The sequence below is a fragment of the Hakea prostrata genome, chromosome 2 (assembly GCF_041222555.1).
Source record: "Hakea prostrata isolate BN-2017 chromosome 2, UWA_Hpros_2, whole genome shotgun sequence".
Lineage (NCBI taxonomy): Eukaryota > Viridiplantae > Streptophyta > Magnoliopsida > Proteales > Proteaceae > Hakea > Hakea prostrata.
In genome coordinates this window covers 9,210,201-9,231,467 of record NC_142601.1, presented here as the reverse complement: position 1 = coordinate 9,231,467, position 21,267 = coordinate 9,210,201, and the positions used below count along the sequence as shown (strand labels likewise).

The window sequence follows — 21,267 nt, the reverse complement described above, 5'->3', positions numbered from 1 at the left end:
GTTGTTTTGCGACGTTTAGGTTTGGGTATATCTACACAACCACCAATCTTCCCTTCTTCATTATCTTTTTGTGTACTCACATCTTCAACATCCTTATCATTAACATTAGAGGCAACTAGAACATCGCTAGGAGTAGTAGTTGATGCAGCAGCAGAACTACAATGAATATCAGCCATGTCTAATATACAATAAACAATTATTAATGAACAATTTATATTTACAAATATATAAAACATACATAAAAAATTTCATGTACAGTATTAATGTGCTCCAAAAAATATTTGCATCCATAAACACATTGAATTAAGAAAAGTAACAAAACAAAAAAATAAAACCCTTTAAAGGGGCCATGGTAGGAACAAAACCTAGTAACCGAATAAATGAGGAACATTAAGAGAGAGACTTAAGGCTTGAACATCTCTATCCAAGTCTTATAAATGAAGACAAAGGGGTAGATAAGAGATTATGATCAGAACAACACAAAAGGGAAGGTACATAAGAAAGAATATGGCCCATGTTATCTACTAACATGGCTAGCAAATAACAAAGAGAGCTACCATCCATGCCAATCCATGAGAGACATTATTGGTAGGTAAGTCAACAAGCTAAATCAATCCCTACTAAGTAAGTTACCTATCTCACAATCCAAAAGTTAATATAAACAACATACAAATATGGCTTAAATCCATTATCATTTGTCATAGCAAAGTCAATAAAATACAAACAAATCATACAATTATTCTGATTAAAATATTTCAAAATTTAACTGTTGAAATACAAACAAATCATACAATTATTCTAATTAAAATATTTCAAAGTTTAACTGTTCATAATGATAGTTTCCTGGGTTCTTGCCTGGCCTTCCAAAGCTAACTCTTCTTTCTTTCCTGAAATTATTATAAAGTAATCGTCAATCTTCAAACAAGAAAGAAAAGAGAAGAGAGATGATGAAGAGAAAGGGAAGACTTAGACCCCAAATTTATGAGATGAAATGGAAGTATTGTCTATCTGATGTTCTTATTTTTTTTGGGTCAAATTTTGCCTCTCTGATGTCATTCAGCTACCAAGTAACCACAATGACCACTTCTTCTCATGGTCTTTCCAAATCACAATTCAACAAGTTCCATTAAAGCTGTGTCTCTTTGGATCTTTCAAGTTCATTAGGGTATCTCTTTTTAGGTTATTTTACCCTTAGAGTTATAGTTAACCAAAAGAAAAACAAGAAAACCTATTAATACGGTAGAGAGAGAGAGAGAATACAAAATCCAAAATGCAAAGGAGACAAGTAGAAAGTAGGAGGAGAATGCATGCATCATCAGCTTCCAGTTCATGAAAGAAGTTGACTTCACCATATGGCTTTATAAGAGAGGCTACGTAGATTTTCTTCTAAGATTCTATTGACACTAGTTTCTAGGATATTAGCTTTTATTTTCAGTCTACTAAATTTCTATTTCTTGTAAAGCTTTAGTCAGGCCATAAATGGACCCTTACATTGCAATAAAAATAAGACTAAGGAAGATAAATTGATGCTTTAACATTGTGTGTTTGCAGCCCTCTCTCTCTCTCTCTCTCTCTCTCTCTCTCTCTCTCTCTCTCTCTCTCTCTCTCTTCTCTTCTCTTCTCTTCTTCTTATGAGTGCTCTTCTGCTTCTTCAAGTCTAATTCTTCTCAGATTTCCCTCCTTTCCCCTATCCTCTTTATGATGTAAACCTAGGTTCAGGGTTTGTTAATCAGGAACCTCTTTAATAAGAACTAGCATTGATTAGGGTTTCTACATGTTTAGATTAGAGTTTTTATAGGTTCTATGGGGCTTTAACTCTTCTCAGGTATGCTGGAATTGAAGTCCAGATCTGAATTTATATCAGGATTAGAATTCAAACTCAATAAATCAAATCCTAGACCAAGTAGGATTGGGTTTAGGATTTCGGTCAGATTAGGGTATTGGGATTAGGCTGTTGGTTCTGCAGATTTGACTTCTGTAGTTGGTTTTTTGTAGTCCAGAAACAGGTTGGAGGTGTACGGCTGAAGTAGGGTGGTATGAGAAAATTTTGCAAATCTGGAAGTTTCTGCAACTTCAGTGAAGAAGATGAAGTGCAGGAAACTAAGAAATTAGGTTTAATGGAATGTTTAGAAGACACTAATGGTAGACTGGAATACAAAATATTAGAAATCCACCCGGGTGATGTTTTAGATATGGTAAATTTAAAATGTAAACAAATTTAAACAAATGAGATTTCTTAGAAAAACCACCCGTTTGGTGTGGAATCAAAGAATTTTTTTTTGAAATGCAAAATAGGGTTTTCAACTCTCAAGCAAAAGAAAAAAGTAACATACCTTTTGAAATGAAGTTGGGGATTCAAGGCTTCAAACACACTAGACGGTCCACACCTTTTGAATATTTAACTTCAAAATTTTCCACTCTGTCCCAACTCCCAAGCAACTACAGAATATTTGGCAAGAATAACTTAGAAAGAAAAAAAAAACTCAAGAGCTTTAGCCATCTGTAACTGTTGCATTCAAAAACAAATAGATAGGAGAAATGGAGAATAGAACCTAGAAGAATCACTTCTGCATGCCGTTTTTGCTGTTGGTTGAGAGAAAGTATTGCAGTAGTCTCTCTACCTTAGGATTTTTACTGCATGCCTGGTTTTCATTGTCCTTTCCCCAACCTTGAAGAAGACGCAGCAGACCAGCAGCTTCCTCTAGAAGAAGACGCAGGGTTGAGAGGAACTGAGGAAGGACGGTTGAGTTGAGCGTTGTGTGTTGGAGAAGTTTCCTTCCACGTTTCAAACTTTGAATGGTGTTTTGTTTTGGTAAATGATCCTTTGAGATTAATTACCAATAACAGAAATTGATTTGAAATTTAAATTTCAAACGTGTTAAGTTTTTAGTATTTATCTTTTACTTTGTAGTTTTAAAAAAATATATATATTTTATTATAACCGGATAATATTTTATCCGGATATTATCCGGTCCGTTTAGCAAATATCCGAATCCGAATCCGTTTAGTTATCGGACGGATTCGGATATTTTCCGGTAAGAAAAAATTCGGATTCGGACGCTTCTAAACGAATACGAATACGAATTTGGAGGCGGATTTCGGTTATCCATTTACAGGTCTACAAAATTGTTCCAAGTTTACATGATATGATCGTTCTCAATGTAGGCAACCCAGGAACAGATGATGGTTGTCAATGTAAAATTTATTGTATTTGAATCCTTTATTGAACTTCCAATCCCAATGCAATAATTTCAAAAAAACCTAAATATTAGAATGTTGATACATAACCTTAACAAGTTGAGGAACTCAGGAAAAAAAAAAGCTTCACTTACACAGATTGAGAAATCTTATTTATAGGGAAGCACTTGAAAGTTGAAACCAAAGTTCTGCCAAATAATTGCACACGAAGAGCTTGAGGAAGAACAAAGGTTGAAGAAGATGAAGCGTAGATTATCCCATTTTTTTATTATTATTATTTTATTAAGAATCGAAGTTAAATAAGGTGTTTTGGGTCATTAAAATAAATCAGCTGTGGGTAATTTAGGGTTTATACTAAAAGTACATTTTCAGCCAAGGGTAGTTTGGGATTTTAGAAAAATATTTGATGGTAAAAGTTAAATTTAATTGAAAAAATGAGTAGAGGGGAGGTGTTTGATATGTTTGCCAGGTAAGAGGGGAGGTAAGTGATATTATCCAACTAAGAGGGGGTGTAAGTGCTATTTGTTCAACTAAGAGGGGAGGTAACTGATATTTACCCTATAATATATTATGAAAGTGTTTTCCCAAACTAAAGCCCCATGATATGTTCAAAACATTTAAAAGATATATAAATGCAAAAATTATACCGAACTATTATTAGAGAATTGCATTAATTATTGTTCCTCCTAAGTCTGTCATTATCCAACTAAGATCAACATCACCCATATTTACTCATCTTAGATCCCTAGTTTGCATATTCATAGTCTGAATTCTTGTCATATTGAGTAGAGTGTTCATCCTCTATACCATCCGTATCAAACACATCGTGAACTGATGTAGTTAAAGCAATAATCCAGCCTTGATTTTGGGGGTCTGATGCATAAAACATGTGTTCGATTTATATTGGGAAGACAAATGGATCATCGGATAAATGTTTACCCGTATTCATTAAATGGTTGAAATTTAGACGTATCAACAAATATTTTCTTTAATCATATTTCTATTGCTTGTTTCAACCCAATCACATCGATACAATACCGTTCTAAAATTTGTTGAATAATGCATCTCAACCATTTCATTCAACACACCATAGTCATGCACATTTCCATAATGGGGCTGAATGTCTCTTCGACTAGGGTAGTTTGATGTTATAGCTATTACTAAACCCCCACTATTCTGAGTTTGTCTGTTAGCCTTAAGATCTTTTGTGTGAAAACATATGCCATTCACTATATATTCAACATAAATACCTAGGCTTATGAGGAAGGATTTGTTTCAATACGTCTACATAAGGGGTTAGGGTTGGGTAGAAGGGGAAGGAAGTAGTGTTCCCCATTCACCCACCTATGTGATTTTTGAGAATAAAGTATGGGGGTTAAAATTATAATTTTCAATGGAATGAGTACCAGGGAATCATGGTAATTTTCTATGACGTTAACACCCGTGAAATGGTGTTAGTTTGAGCCTTTCACCTATCTATTTGGTTATTGAAATTAAAATATGGAGGGTAAAAATGTAATTTTAAATGATATGAATAAGGGATAGTAATGTATAATTCTCTCATTTATCTCCACAATTCCCCCGCCAAAAAAAAAAAAAAATCCAAATTGTCTCCACTGGGGTGCACCATACACCTAAAATTTTGCTTTGCGGCTCACCTAACGAAAATGGACCAGAGCCTTAGATGGATTGTAAGACATAAAGTTGGGTAGAAGATAGATGACGGTTGAGGAAGTCCATATTCCCAACACTTCCTTTTGTATATATCCCCTTGTCCCTTTCTCTTTAAAATTCATTAGATTGGGCGTGTTTTTGTTCTTTCTAAGAGAGCCCTGGTGCTGAAATTCCCGCCCTAGTTTTCTCTCGCACATGTAAGAAGCTTTGGCATATTTGGCACGTGAGAAAAGGCCGGCTTCATTCCTCTCTTCTGATACTCAACATATCAATTGTTTTCCTCGACGATCGATTGCTCAGCACCAAAAAGCCATAGACAGCATTCGAGTACCCCAGAGTAGGTTACACGAAATTTTCCACGAAATTTTCCACCTGTAGCGATGGCTCGGTCTGCAGAGAAGATTGTCACCGATATCGGCAAGTCTCTTGCCAAACAGACTCGCCCAAACAAAGATTCTTTAGTGAAATCGCTGAGAGTAAGCAGTCATTGACTCTATATGCGCATCTTCTCGTCTCCTGTGAACTCACTTTTTTTGTTTTGTTACACTTCACTTTGTATAGAAGTTGCTAATGTTGTTGGGTTTTATCAAATTTTGGGATGGTCTTCAGGATAGTTAGATTTTGATTTTGATATTTGTATTTATATTTATATTGTTGGTTTGAGCTTGGACGTGTGATACGTATCTTTTCGAGCTTTAAGTTGAATAGGTTAAGAAAATGTATATCTGAAACATCGGATATGTTCTGTTATCTTTTTAATTTATTTATAATAAATCCATTAACAGAGAAATATCTGGGTTTTCTTGTTGTTTCAATTGGTTCAATATGGTTCAATATGATTTTCTAGGGTCTGTAACAACTTATGAATATAAACAGTTCTGTTGTTCTGATGCCCAAGTACTTAGAGTGTGTCTCTACGTGCCACTACGAGGAAGCACTGCTGCGTGACAGAACTTGTTTGTTCCGCACTTTAATGGAAAAAACTTCTAGCACTTCTGCAACATCCAATTTCGAAGTACGCCTTTAGTTGAAGGCATCCAGTTTCTTTTTGCCCATTCACAATCACTTCCAATTTCAACCCAATATTTTAAAGGGTATTTTCTTATTAAAGTGGATGTAGGAGCTGCAAATAAGCCATAACTATATGGAGATGCAAACACTGTAAAGCAGTACAAATCATTCTTTGTGGATATATACTAGAGTACTAGTAGTCTGAAGCATGGTGGGAGATCTCTTTTACATAGGCGAGATGAGATGGAGGTAGAGAGGAGAGAGTTGAGATATCTCACTCGAGATCTCGCCATATCTCGCCCTGAATCTCGCTGGAACTCTCAATTTTTGCCTTTTTTTGTGGATTTCGGCTGGATTTTCACTTGCAACTACTCTTAGCATATCTATAACATCGAAGGAAGATCATTCATTCTCTTATTGTCTTATGAACTTATGCTTTAATGACTTATATAAAACTTCTAATGGTTGTATAATTTTATTATTCTATTCTTAAAAATTGAAATTGTGATACTCATATGGATGGAATTTAGATAACATTTAGGTTATTTGATGCATTTGATACACTTGCTTTTCATTTATATGCCTTAAAGGTTCTATAGTACATGTTGTATAACCTTGCATCCCCTAATCCTACAACATTCCAGTTTCACACTATGGGTAGACTTAGAAATCATAAATAGGGTTGTTTTCTGTCAAATCCAAGGCCACCAATGTGTTCAAAAGGCCTTAAATAGGCTATATACCAAGTTTCAACCCAATTGGGACACTAAAATCCACCGAGATGGGTCACTGAGTTGACGCAAAAAAATTGTATATCTCGACCGAGATCTCACCGAGATGGTCGAGATCTCTCTTTTTCAAGGTGGCAAGATCTCGCTCTCGAGCGAGATCTTCTACCATGGTTTGAAGTCTCTATCCACCACCCAACTGTAACAAAGGGAAAACTTGTTGCGTAGGCCCTAGAACATGGCAAGCCATCGATCAAACTTTGGAAAATCACCCACCTTTTTGTTAAATGTTGACAACAAAAAATTACAGTAGAAGAAATCACAGACAGATTTATTAAGGAAACCATAACGATTCAGTGAGAAACTAGGAATTTCTCTATTAAAGGGAGAAAACAGATGATGTTACCTTGCTGGAAATAGAGCCATGGTGTGCCACATGGTATTTAATGTCCTTTTATTAATCAGATGAGGCCTTAATCTTATTATTAACTGTCGCAGATGGAATACTACAAAGGATTCATTAACTGTTTTCTGAATAATGTCAATAACAAGAAGGAAATAAGAGAGTAGCTCTTCATTTCTTTCCCAGAGACTTTTTGCCCCCTTATAGAAGACAACAGCCAACTGGAATGTGCAAACAGGTTTCTGTGGTTATGAGGTGCCTATAATTGGATCTCATCTTTTCCCAATTTCACTTTGCATGCATATAGTTCATCGAAGATCAGTGCCTGATAGCTATGTTGAAGCACAATCCAGAAAAAAACAATATATGCCTCAGCTATTGTAATTCCAAATATCTTGTGGGGGGTTTTGTTTTATGATAGGATCAAATTCATCAGAAAGAAAGACGGGAAACAGTTTACCAACCCTGACGGTAGAAGTGAAATAAAAGTGAACAAGAAATATTTCTGCAGAATGTTACCATACAGCTCCTTAGTTATCAGGTTTGTGCCTGATCAGTCCGGCGTAGTTATGAAACGTTCCTGGACAAAGTTACTGCACAGTGCCATAATATCAGGATCGCACCTGATCAGTCTGCTGCAGTTATCTTTGAGGTTCCTTTTTTTTTTTTTGGATGAATAAATAATTATATTAAAAACACGGGCCAAACAAGGAATACAAATGGAAACAGGGGGAGGGCAGCAGCCAGTCAAGAGGGTGATTGGAAAGGGGAGTTTAGACTCTAGGAATTAACAATCAACCTATTCTTTGGAGAGTCATAAACTCGGGGGTGGGGAAGAGAAATAAGTCTAGAAGAGACATCAAAGTAGATGACATTTCAAATCAAGATTCAAGATCGGGATTTGGAAGTCCATCTTCTCATGTTGCGCTCCCATCATAGGTGGTGAACATTGGCGGCAAAGACAAGTTTACCCACTTGGTCACAAATCGAGGAGCCATAGAAGGTTCTCAGGATCTAATTCCAATCTCGAGCAAAACCAAAAGAGCTTCTCGATGTAGGCCAAATATAAGCAAGGGCTAAGCTCCAGATGGATTGGGAGAATGGTCAGGAGAAGAAAAGGTGGTCTAGGTCCTCAATTCCATTCCAGCAAAGGATACAGTTGGGGTTGGCGAGAATGTGGTGATTGATGAGGAAGGCTTGTATTGGGAAGGCCAAGTTAAGAGCTCGCCAAAGGGTGAGGGAGTGGTGGGGGATGTGGCCTTTGGACCAAACAAGAGGGGCCCATGGGACAAGGGGGATGAGGACCTGAGGAGGTTCCAAAAAGAGGCGGTTGTGAAAGTTTTGGAATGTGAGGGGGTCCAAGATGTATGGTCAGAAGTAGAGGATGGTAGGGGGGGAGGGAATTCCAGATGTGTGTGAGACTAGGGTGGGGAGAGGGGGACCAAGAACCATTAACAATAAAGGAGAAGAGGGGGATAACCTTAGGGATACGAGATTCATAGACAGCCCGGGGACCAAGAAGAGAGAACAATATACCCATTGGATGCCAGGGATCTAGCCAGAAAGAAGTGCAGGACTGGAGGAGATTTGAATAAAGATTGCCGAAAGGGCACGAGGGGCAGAGGGAAGGAAGCTTTCTCCATATCCAGGAGGAGGAGGAAAGGAAGCTTTCTCCAAATTCAGGAGGAGGAGGAAAGAGTCAGGACAGTCCAGATGGAGTTCGATTTGAGCATATAAGATTAGACTCAGGAGACCCAAATGGAGTCATGCTTAGAGGCAATTTTTCAAATGAGCTTGAGAAGGTAGGCCAAGTTAACATCATTGATTCAGCGGATTCTGAGGCCTCCTTCAGACTTAGGGCTGTAGGTGGCAGCCCAACTGATAGGGTGGAGAAATCGGGAGGCTTTTTGACCCTTCCAAAGAAAAGCAGAAAAGAGGGATTCCATGGTATGGATGGTGGATTTGGGGTGAGGGAAGATGCCACACCAATAGAGATAGGAGGATTGGAGGACGGATCGGATGAGAACCACTCTACCAGCAAAGGAGAGAAGTTAACATTTCCATAGTTGGAGCTTTTTCTGGATGTGGTCTAACATAGAGGAACAGCGGTGACGGGTGAGCCTACTAGGGATGAGGGAAAGGCCTAGGTAGGTAACAGGGAAAGAGCCAAGATTAAAACCAGAGAGCTGGAGGAGGGAAGAATGAACAGAGTCGGAGATACCCAAGAGGAAGATTGTGGATTTCTCGAGATTGACTTTGAGACTAGATAGGGCTTTGAAGAAGGAGAGAGAGAGAGGAGAGAATGGAGAAAATAGAGGTGTGGTGAGCTTTAGAGAAGATAATGAGATCATCAGCAAAAGCAAGATGGGTGAGCTTGAGGGATTTACATTTAGGGATGGGGGATATGAGAACCTGATCGGCTTTGGATTGGAGGAGACGAAATAGAACTTTTAAAGCTAACGTGAAGAGATAAGGAGAGAGAGGGCATCCTTGACGAATACCTACTCAAGAAGGGAAAAAGCCAGCTAGGGAGCCATTAGTGATGATGGAGAAGTGAGGGGAGGAGATACATATTTCAATCCAGTGGATAGAGGAAGGCGACAATCCTATGGTGGAGAAAACTTCACTAATAAAGTCCTAACGGATGGAATCAAAAGCTTTATGGAGGTCAACCTAGAAGGGCGGTTGGGGAATGAGAGGAGTTATCAAACCCTCTGACAATCTCTGCACAGAGAAGAATGTTGTCAGAGATACTACGACCAGAGATAAAGGCTGATTGATTCGGACTCACAAGGGAGGGCATGACAACTTTGATTTGATTTGTAAGGATTTTGGTAATGAATGTGTAGAGGAGGTTACAGAGGGAGATGGGGCGGAAATCAGAAAGAGAGGAAGCTCTGGGCTTGTTGGGGATAAGACAAAGGAAAATTTGATTAATGGAGGCCAGTTGGGAAGGATCGATGAAAAAACTTCGAATATCATGAACAAGATCGTACTCAATGAAGTCCCAGGTCGCAAGGAAGAATCCCATGTTGAATCCACTAGGGCTAGCGGCCTAATTAAATTTATGAGAGCGGACGGCAGAGATGATTTGCTCTAATGAGGGAATGGAGCGAAGAGAGACTAGAAAAGAGGGGTCAACAAACTTATTTAAAATGGAAGGGGGAATGGGAGGTCGAGGAGGAAGGGAGGAGGGAGAGAGGACCCTCGTGAAAAGGAGACGACTTCAGTCTTGCTACTAGGAGGGTCATAAATCCAGGAACCATTGCTAGTAAGAAGACAAGGGAAAAAGTTGAAATTGAGGCGAGCTTTAAGGGATCGATGAAAGTAGGCAGTATTAGCATCCCCAAGCTTGAGCCATTTAATTAACAATTTTTGGCGGAGGAAGCTTTCTTCTTGGGAGGCAAGGGAAGAAAGGTTGAGGGAAAGAGATTTTTCTTACTCCAGGGAAGAGTTGAGAGGGTCATCTTGGAGGAGAGTCTAGACCTTGGTGAGTTCCGAACGACAAGAAGAGACCTGAGAGGAGATATTGACAAAAGTGTTGGAATTCCAGGAGCGAAGGGCATGCTTGGTATTTCTGAGCTTTCAGGAGAAAGCCACTAGAGGGAGGGAGTGGCAGTGGACTTGTTAAGGCCAGGCAGCCTGGACAGTGGGGAGAAGGAGGAGTTAGAAGTCGACATATTGAAGAATTTGAAAGGTTTGGCCCAATGGAAGGAATATCAAGGAGATTGAGGTGGCAAGGAGAATGGTTGGAGAGAGGGGGAGAAGTGGGCATGGGAGGCAGGGAAGTGGGAGATCCAAGTATTATTGGCAAGGAAACGATCAAGTTTAGAGGCGATATGGGCCTCTCCACTTCTACGATTTTGTCAAGTGAGACAATGACCAAACCACCGAAGATCAAAGAGACCTGCATCCTCAATCCAATAGTTGCAAGCTTCCACAGTCGTAGGGTTTGGCAGGCAGCCCCCAACTCTCTCATGGGAGTATCAACAATGTTAAATCACCTCCAATGCCCCAAGGTTTTCCTAGCATGGAGGGGGAGATGAAGTGGAGATCAGGCCAAAGGGGGGCATGGTCCAAGGATCAATTGATGCCATAAACGATGGTGAGGAAGAAAGTGGGAGTCGAGGGAGAAGTGATGTGGAAGTGCATGAGCTGGGGAGAGGAGAAAAGGAGGGAGGGTTGGAAAATAGACGGGTTCAAAAGAATCCAAATGCAACCATTGGGAGAGAGAGATGAGTTGGAGAGAAAAGACCAAGAAGGGGCAATGGAGAGGGCAATCCAACGGATTTTGTCACTATAGACGTGGTTTCGAGAAGAGCACAAAAGGAGGCTTTTGAGTCCTGGAGAAGCAGTTTGACTTCAGCTTGTTTAGCAAGGGGAGGGGCATTTGAGGAACAACCTGGGTTGGGGATGTTGAAATTCAACTTACGATTAAACAAATCTTCGGTTGAGGGAGGGGGGTCTAAAAAATATTAGGGTCTATGGTGGACCCAGTGCCAGGAGAGGGGGTGTGGGCAGGGGAGTGGGCATGGGAGGGGGTGTGGGCAGGGCAGGGGGAAGGAGATTAGTAGGGAGGTGGGATGATGGGTCACAAGGGCTAGAATGTTTAATGTTATTTGGGATTAGAGGGGAAGGGTTTTGGGCTAAGGTTTTAAGGTATAAGAGGGTGGGTGGGTTAGAAGGATTGGGTAATGGGCTAGTTTGATGGGTTAGAGAGTGGTTTATTGGTTGGCTTGGGCCGAAAAGATTAGATTTAAGTCAATGGGCTGGGCTTTCTAGATGGGGCTCAAGGGAGGGTGGGTTTAAAGGGGTGAATTTGGTGGGCTTCTTTGTTCGGTTAGTGGGCTTAGAGTTTGAGATGGAAGGGGTTAAAGGGTTAAGAGGCTTCAACAGAATGGGTTTCTTGGGATGAGGGGGTAGGGAATCAGGTTATGGGATTGAGGCGGTAGAGGGAGAAGGGTTTTGAGGGGGAAGATGCAAGTATTTAGGGTTAGATTGCAGGGGATCCTTGAATGAGATTTTTTATTTTTTTATTTTTTATAATAGGAGATGAAAGAGGTACTGTGGTAATCTCTTGAGCATCCACGATTTGCGGTGGCAGTGAATCAACAAGTCGAGGGTTGGTGATAGCAGTCAAGAAGTTGTCGTCTTTGACTAGAGTAGCAGCGGTGGCAGTAACAGTAACAGTTGCAGGCGAAGAAGTGTATGACAATGGAGCTCCATCTGACGGTATGGCAGACAACATTGGAGTAGTGGCAGATTTTTTCAGAGGCAGGCCGGCAGTGGAACCAATGGAACCACTACTTTTCTTGTTTCGCTTTCTTCGGTAGGTTTTTTTCCACGAAGTTTGCTGGAGAAGAGGTAACTTGATTGTCGACGGCAGCGGTGGTAATGTCCAACCTATCGATCAGAGAGCAAGGAATAATCGATGCCTCTTGCGGCATGTATGAATCAAGCTGGATTGATGATTTAATTGCTTAAGAAGTTATTGGAATTTCTTTCGGTAGATCATCATTGAGAGATTGAGCAAGGAGCTTCAAAAGAATTCCAGGAGCAAAAACAAGGTTAACTAACAACTTGGAGCAGTTTTGAGATTCATGGCCAAAAGATGAGCAATCTGAACATCTTGAAGGGATCCAGTTATAGATGATAGTTTGGTTATAGTTCAGGACAAGATCATCTTTGATGGATATGCAGGGGGGTAGGGGCTTAGAAGCCGAAACCTCAATGCAGATACAAGTATAAGGCAATCGCTCAAGCTTAGGGGTCTTCAAATCAGATTGAAGGGGGTGTCCAACAGCAGAGCCTATACGACTTAAACATTCCTGGTTCCAGAATTCCAGAGGGAGTTTAGGGAGGTTGATCTATAGGGGAATATTGTTGAAGTCGACCCTATGGAGAGGCATGGACGGTTCCTAGGATTTGATGAAAACGGGAGATTTCCCAAAAAACCAAGGAGAACCTTCAATGTCACGATTCTTGCAGACATCAGAGGAGAAGTTAAACAAGAAGATTCCAAAGTCAATCATAAAGGTTTCCAGAGTCCCAGGGGAGTTCCATTGCTTCGATAGGGAAGCTTTGACAATATTTAGGGTGGGGGGAAGGCAGGGGCCAAGCAATTGGCCAAAGATGGCCAAATTCCATCGGGGAATACAAGACTTGATAGCAGAAGGGCAATGGAACGAGGGATGGAATCAGCAGAGATGGGGGAATGTAGGTGAGGCTGCAGTCTAGTTGGGAGGAGCTGGTGGAGGATGGGGAGAAGAGAGTGTTCTAGGTAGCAGGGGTTGGGGGGGGGGTTCTGGATGGAGGAGGGGAGAGGTTGCAGGGTGGGATGGGGGTGAAAGAGGGGGGGGGAGTAGAGGTTACAGAAGTCATTAGAGAAATGGAGCTTCCATATTCTTTGAGATGATAGTGGTCAACGGAGGTCATTGGAGGTCGCCGGAGTTTGCAGAGGATTGCCGGAGTTAAATTACTCATAGATCAGATTATGTTTTAAAACTATTTTATAAAAATATTTGTGTACCCTTTGAGGTTCCTTACTTGAGCACAATCTCAAATTCGTTTGGAAGGCCTCGGTAAATTGTGTAATACTGTTATATATACAAAAGTAGAAGCGTGGTAAATCAATTGGGTTTGACTAGTTGTGTTAGTCCGCAAACTCTAGTGCTAATGCAAGTTTTCTCTAATGTTGTCTGTTGATATGTTGCCTAACACATTGAATTTTAAAATTAATTCCAACAATAATTAATGTTGAAATGCATGACCGACAATGTGGCTAGCTGAAGCATTTCAACTTTTATTTCTTTTTGGGGAATCTCATAATCTACTACAGGGAGGTTCTAATGCCTATATCGTGGATTAAGCCTTGGAATTTTGTCTTTATTGTATGGGTTGTTGTTATATTGCTTTGGCTTTTTAAAGTTTTTAAGGTTGCCCTTTACTGTGAGTTTGATGCCATTTTAGAATCATAATGCAGTACTGTAAAGGGACTTCTAGTTTTGGAAATTTCATTTAGTCTATAATTAAATGTAGTTTGTTCTAGAACTTGAATTGTTTACCCTGTATGTGAAAGCAATTGTTTTAGTTCCTAGACTTAATGTTTTTGAGACAACTTGGGCCTTAGCCTTGTCCAGACTAAATGTGGCCGGCTACATGGATTCTTGCCTTCCAATCAGTTATGTTTGAGGCCATGCTAGATATAAGGCCTAAGCTATGCATATCCTTTCTCACCACTTCTCTTAATGTTATCTTAGGTCTACCCCTAGCTCTTCTAATTCCTTCAATTTGGATTATATCACTTCTTCATACATGGGCATTTATAGGTCTCCGTTGAACATGGCTGTGCCACTTCAAACAATTATCCCGTAGCTTATCACTTATGGGAGCAACTCCCAAACCAATTCTATTATGATCATTCCTTATCTTATCCTTCCTAGTTTTGCCACTCATCAATCTTAGCATCCTCATTTTTGCTACAATGAGTTTATCTATATGATTCTTTTTAACAGCCCAACACTCTGTACGATTGTACCGTACATCATAGCTGGTCCTAGAATTTTCCTTTAAGCTTTAATAGAATACGTTGATCACATAAGACCCAGATGCACCTTTCCACATCATCCACCCTATTTTAAGTCTTTGGGAAACATTATCCTCTATATCACCTCTTTTATTTATGATTGAACCTATGTACCTAAAAGAATCACTCTGAGGAATCTCCTTATCGTCAAGTTTCACCACCTCATCGTTTGCCTGATCATGACTAAAGTTGTAAATTAGATATTTTGTCTTCATTCTACTTAGTTTAAAGCCTCTTGATTCCGAAGCTTCTCTCTATGATTCTAGCTTGGTATTAATCCCAATTGAGTCTCATCTATCAACAAAATATCACCAGTGAAAAAGCATACACTAAGGGACATCGTCTTGAATGTCTTTGGTTAATTCATCCATTACAAGTGCAAATAAATATGGGCTTAAAGTCGATCTTTGATGTAGCCCTACTGTAATTGGGAATTCATTACTTTGTCCGCCCACTGTTCTTACACTTGTCATTGAACCATCATACATATCCTTAGCTATGTCTACATATTTACTTGCAACATTTCTTTTCTCTAGTACTTGCCATATTAATGCTCTAGGAACTCTATCATAAGCTTTTTCTAGGTCTATAAATACCATATGAAGGTCTTTCCTACACTCTCTATACCTTTCCATAAGTATCCTAATTAGGTAAATAGACTCTATTTTAGATCTTCTAGGCATAAACCCAAACTGGTTCTCCGTAATTGTGGTTAGGTGTCTCAAACGGGTTTCAATTACTCTCTCCCATAATTTCATAGTATAGCTCATTAGTTTAATGCCCCTATAATTATTACAACTTTGAATATCTCCTTTATTTTTATAAATTGGAACCACAATGCTTCTCCTCCATTCATCTGGCATTTCTCCTGTGCTCATAATCTTATTAAACAACTTAGTCAACCAAACTAGCCTGCGGGTTCCTAAGCTCTTTCATACTTCTATTGGGATTTTATCAGGACCTTGTGTCTTGCCTAGTTTCATCCTCCTTAGTGTTTCTTTTACTTCGGACATCGAAATTCTCCACAAATGTGTTTGAAAATGGTGCCTTGGTGAATGGTGTAATCGTCCGAATCAGAGGTGCTTAAAGCATGCTTGTTTGGTAGACTAGAGAAATTGATTTCCCATCTTTTCTTAATGTCCTTATCACATACTAGTACTTTACTATTTCCGTTTTTAATACATCTAACATGGTCAAGGTCTCTACTCTTCCTATCCCTTATTTTAGCTATCTTATAAAGAGAATTTTCCCCTTCTCTTCGTGCCCAACTTATTCTATAACTTTTCATACTTCTTCTCCCTTGCTCTTCCCGCAATTTTCTTAGCTTCATTTCTATCCAACCTATACCTTAGAAGATCCTCAACATCTTTAGTTCTTTGCCATGTCTTAAAACTAGCGTTCTTATTCCTAATGACAGCTTGAGCCTCACTATCCCACCACCAAGTCTCTCTATAAGAATGGAGTTTTCCTTTTGATTCACCTAGAACATCTTTAGCCACCTTCTTGATACACATAGCCATCTCATTCCACATCGCATCGCATTAGCCTGGGCCTTATGGTCCAAATAATTCAGTCATATGGGCTGATGGTTGAGCCTGAAATACTTCTGAAAGACCATTATTGAATTGTGTTGGTTGATTGCTTGTTAGATGCACATGGTCCCCTTCCACCATTGGTTTAATGGTTCTTTAAAACTATGGTACTTTGTAATTAAGCAAGTCAGAGTTGGTTTCGAAACTAGAAAGTGGTTTAGAGTATTTGGTTCGTAGAAAGTTAATCCTGGATTTTTTTTAATTGAATCAAATTTTTATTCTTTATAGTCTTTGTGGAAGCCAACATAAAGGGTGTATCCAGTGCATGAGGCTCCAACCACTCTAGTGTCTGAGGAGGTTCAAAATGTTTGGAGCCTTACCTGCTTTCACAGAGAGGCCGTGTCAGAGTCTTGATCCTGAGATCACTTGGTCGCAATGGACTTAAGCCGATTGAATAGGTTTCCACAAATTATTGTCTACGTTTCTTAGCAGGATCGACAATTCCTTTTAACCGCTCTTTAGATTCAATCTTCATGAACCCCATCCTTCCTTGACTCATAGTCTATTTTATTGATGCAATAATACCATATCTTTAGTATCACCATGAAGCTGTTGAAATGCTCACTGAATTGTACATGAATCAAAACTAAGTGAAAAAAGAAATAAAAAATGAGAGGGGTTATTCCCAATGTACAAGGCTCCCATGTTTAGTGGTGTATGAGGATCAAATGTATGCAGCCTTACCCTGTTTCTGGAAGGTTGGTTCCAGGAGTTGTATCTGTGACCAAGCATTTAGCAAGTGAGCACTTGACTAACGTGCCAAGCACAACCTTAAATAATGTAAACAAGAAGAAACTCAAACAAGAATCGGAGAGGGATAAGCTATAGGTATGGTGGCAGTATACAATATGCTAGCACCCTATAGTCAATCTCTCCCATCCTCCTTCTAGGAGTGAGAAAGTCATTTCAAAGAGAGATAGAAACGTAGGTTTCTAGCATATGGTATACTGTAAGCATACCTAGTGTTTTCCCAAAATAATATTCAAAGAGGGGTTCACTTTGGAATTATTACTGGAGTTGATGAAATTGGGGCTACAGACACTGGACAATTTACTCAACTGTTATCAAGTGTGTTATGCTTACCTCGAATTCTTGTATCCACTTTGACATACCTTATGACCTGAATGACCCAATGAATCGACGTGTTACTCATTTGGAGCATTATTCATTTGCTGCATGTTCTCTTGTAAACTCAAAATGAGACATCGTTTTTTGGACTTAGGGTTTTTAGTGAAAGCTTGAAACATTGTTTTGGGTGTTTATGAGAGATCTCCATTACATTCTTGTGCTCCACATGGCAAAACCTCTTCAGCTTCGACCATGGACATAACATGTTGTGTTGGTGTGTGAACCACGCCTCTATGTTGCTTTGTTCGTTATTGTTTGGTGTTTGTCGTAACAAGGTGGATGGACGCTTCAACATCATCCTTGGTAAAAAATTAATTACTACTGAAATTCTTAATGGCCTAATTATTTAGATAATTCTGTATGCTTTCTGTTCCCCATCCTGGAGCGGAGTGAAATGGGCCAGGCATCAAATCTTGTTTTATTTACGTGGTATTTCATGCTTTGAGAATACTGATTGAGGTTGGTTTTATGTTACTCAGTATTATTGCTACATTTTTCCTTGCAGCAAGCTGCTAGTGCTTTATCAGAATTAAGTCAGTCTCCATCCCTACAGCGGGCAATAGAGCCACTATGCGATTCACTTGTTCGGCATAATGTGCTTCAGCATAAAGATAAAGATGTTAGACTAATGGTAGCCATCTGCTTCAGTGAAATCATTCGAGTCCTGGCTCCTGATCCACCTTTTAGTGATGAAATATTAAGGGTATTTCTCTTGCTCTCTTTCACAGACACTCTTTCTCTCTCCTAACATGTTCACACACATGCATCTGCTTATTCAGTGAGATTCTTTACAAAATGAAGGAGTTAGGAGTTCTCAGTCTACAGTGCCTAGATAACATGAAAAAAGAGGCAAAATCCTGGAAAGAAGAGACAAAACATTTCTATTATGATACAGATGAAGCTTGGGAGTAAAATATATCCCTCTAATCCCCTGAAAATGAAGTTCTCTAGACCAAAAATCTTATTATTTGGTGTCCTTATTTCCCTTTGAACAGGGTAGCAGAAAGTGAACAGGTTGCTGATAGTGAATGAGAAACAGTGTTCGAAATGTCATTATTCATTTCCTTTTAGTAAAATATGAAATGTAATGTTGTACCATATTTTTCTTTCCATTTGCTTTGCAGGATGTCTTTAAGCTTTTTGTCAGTATGTTTGCTGAGCTCTCTGATACAGAAAGCCCATATTTTGCAAGGAGAGTGAGAATATTGGAGACAGTTGCTGCACTGAAATGTTGTGTGCTGATGCTGGACATTGGTTGTGATGATCTAGTTTTGGAGATGTTCAAAGTTTTTTTCACGGTTGTGAGGTAAGACTTGAAGTATAACAATAAAAGGAAAAGAAGTCATTGTACTATTGCCATCTTCATGTTTGTTGTGCTCATCACATAGAAATATACTTGACTTGTTTTTCCTATTGAAGAAAATTTTCTTGATCTTATCAAGCCGTATATTGATCTGATCATTATCACTGTAGCAGTGTGCCCTAATTCTTGTGCCTTTCTATAAGCTTTATAATATTTTATTTTATCCTACGTTAGGAACATAATAGAAAAGGGTAAGATGAAGGCCATATCATATTCTAAAAGTCATTTAAGTAGAAAAGTTATTTTAGTGAGCATCTTGAAATCTTGAAATTAATGGCATACTGCTTGTTCAATTTGTAAATAAATTGGTATTCATAGAAATTTTTTTTCCTCCTCAGGGAAAGTTCCACTTGACTTGCGGAGTATGCTTAGCTAACTCACTCCTTGGCTGGTGAATTAGCCAGGCTGTCTTGGATGTGGGTCCCTAACTCCATAGCCTACTGAGTACTAATTGGTCCTTGCAGGAGAGCTTGTATAGGGCCATAGGCTTGGCTCTCCTTGTTACTATTATTATGTACTATTTCTGTACCTCCTGTTTTTTCAGTTGTGGAAGAGAACTCTTATTCTCTCTCTAACTTCCTCATTGCTCCTACCTTCTCTTTTATCCAGCTGTGGGGTATCAAAACTTGCCCAGACTAATAAAACCAGACCAAATTGAGGTGAGCCAGACAAAATGAGATGAAATATCAACACCAAACCAATATGAACTTATTGGATCATGTTTTGCGTAGAGGTTTTGTTAACCAAAAACCAAACTGGACTGCACTAACGCAAAAGATACTGAAAAGAACTCAAAAGTATTGAATCAAACTGATGTAATCCAATAAGAAACCAAAACCAACTTGAAATTTGTCAGGATTACATTTTTTCTTCATGCTTCTGAATATATTTTTCAAGGTGAACTGGAACCATCCCAAACTAAACCAATAATACATAATGTATTCTTCACTTTCTCCTAACCTATTTTTCATTACATGATTTCTTGTGTGTTATAGTAATCAAATGATTATTGTTTTTACTGCATAATGTATTACAATTGTCAATTATAACTATGAAAAAGAGAGGAGAAGAGAAAAGAAGAGAGGAGAGAGCTCGATTTATCTTGGAGCTTCACTCGGAACTTGTAAAGCCTCCTGTCCTAACAGCTTTATTTATAATAGAGAATTACAAAGAACCAGATTAGAACAAGGGCTACAAGTCCTAACTGAACTGGGCAACAGTCTCCAGATACATCGAGAATTGACAGGGTGGTAGGCTAATTCTTGATGGGCTAGAATGCCCCTTTTATGCTCTTACTCTGCCAGTCATAATTGATCATTGTAAACATAAATATAAATTATGTCAAAAGGAGCATAACTCGCATAATGGGCTTATTTGTTGGAAATAATCCGTGGGTGGGGTTATGTATGTATTAGGCTTGGTATTAGCTTATTTTCATTCCTAGTTTAATTAATGTTACTTCCCCAGACAGATTTAATGAGATTGTGTTAAGTTCATAGGTGTAGTAATTGTTTTTCATGCCTAGTTAGAAGTTTGAAATTTCTAGTTAATATATTGAATATCTTATTGAGTTTAGTTTCTATGTGTGGGAATTCTAGTTAGTTTCCTGATGGTCTTTTAATTCAATTTAATATAATCTAAGTGGTTGTTAAGCCTACTTCTGAGCTATATAATTTTTTCATGGGTTGTTTCATCACCCAGACTTCTTGTGAGATATATGTGCAGTAAGACTTGGCAACCTAGGTGGGACTCCTATGGTTGGGAAATTAGTGGGAATCTGTGCTGCGGCTCGGCTACCTACATAGGACTCCTATGGTTGGTCTAATTGGACTATCTATCTTCATCTACATTGACATCTACATCTATATCGATTATCATCCTATCTCATTATACCCCCATTCTCCTCCAGAATCGACATTGGTTTGCTTACTTGGGTTTGCATCAGAAATGATATATACTATGCAGATGTATCTGTTAATGGTTATGTGTTTAGTTTGCACAGTTGAAGCTGGGTCTTAGCTACCATGCTTTTGATGGATGTAACTATGAACCCAGTAACATGTGAGCGTCCCTTCATCTTTGCTGTAGTAGGTCCCATTTGACCATTCTCCTCTTGGAGACGACTTCTGTAATTGCTAGTTACATGGACTTGGTAGTTTTTAGTTCTTTGTTGTTACATTTTACAGCTTACGAGTTCAAAATGTAGACGTGAGTCGCGGATCTCTGACTCTTCTGCACATCCCATATTATGTAGAGTACATATTGTATCTTAAGATTAAATTAGTGGCCAGGCACTATTCTGCCTCATGGCGAATGATGTGGTCAAACCTTTGCATAGGCTGCTAGGCAGTGCTCTTCTTATATACCAAGCAGGTCTAGGACCTAGGCAGGAAAGCTTCATCAAGGCTGGGTAGTGTTTGATTGATTTACCAAGATCTGGGACCTAGTTAGGTTATCATCATCCCCTCCTTCCCAAGTTCTGTGGCCTTCTACTACTTTCTTTTGTATTTTGTTTATTTTTTTCTTGTTTTCTTTTGTTTGTTTTTTCTTTTTTCAAAGTTCTTTATAGCAAGAAACCCTCCATT

At 39.1% G+C, this 21,267-nt stretch overlaps 1 protein-coding gene across 2 annotated transcripts in view; it reads left to right on the top strand.

The window, feature by feature from the left end:
• The first annotated feature begins 5,012 nt into the window (after window positions 1-5,012).
• LOC149023643 (ARM repeat superfamily protein) overlaps window positions 5,013-21,267 on the top strand; it is a 121,965-nt gene continuing 105,710 nt past the window's right edge. For both annotated transcript variants that reach the window (XM_089144184.1, XM_089144185.1), the window contains exons 1-3: window positions 5,013-5,348; window positions 17,825-18,022; window positions 18,444-18,625. In XM_089144184.1, coding sequence (XP_089000310.1) covers window positions 5,253-5,348; window positions 17,825-18,022; window positions 18,444-18,625 — 476 coding nt within the window. In that variant the 5' untranslated portion in view covers window positions 5,013-5,252. The remainder of the gene's footprint in view (window positions 5,349-17,824; window positions 18,023-18,443; window positions 18,626-21,267) is intronic.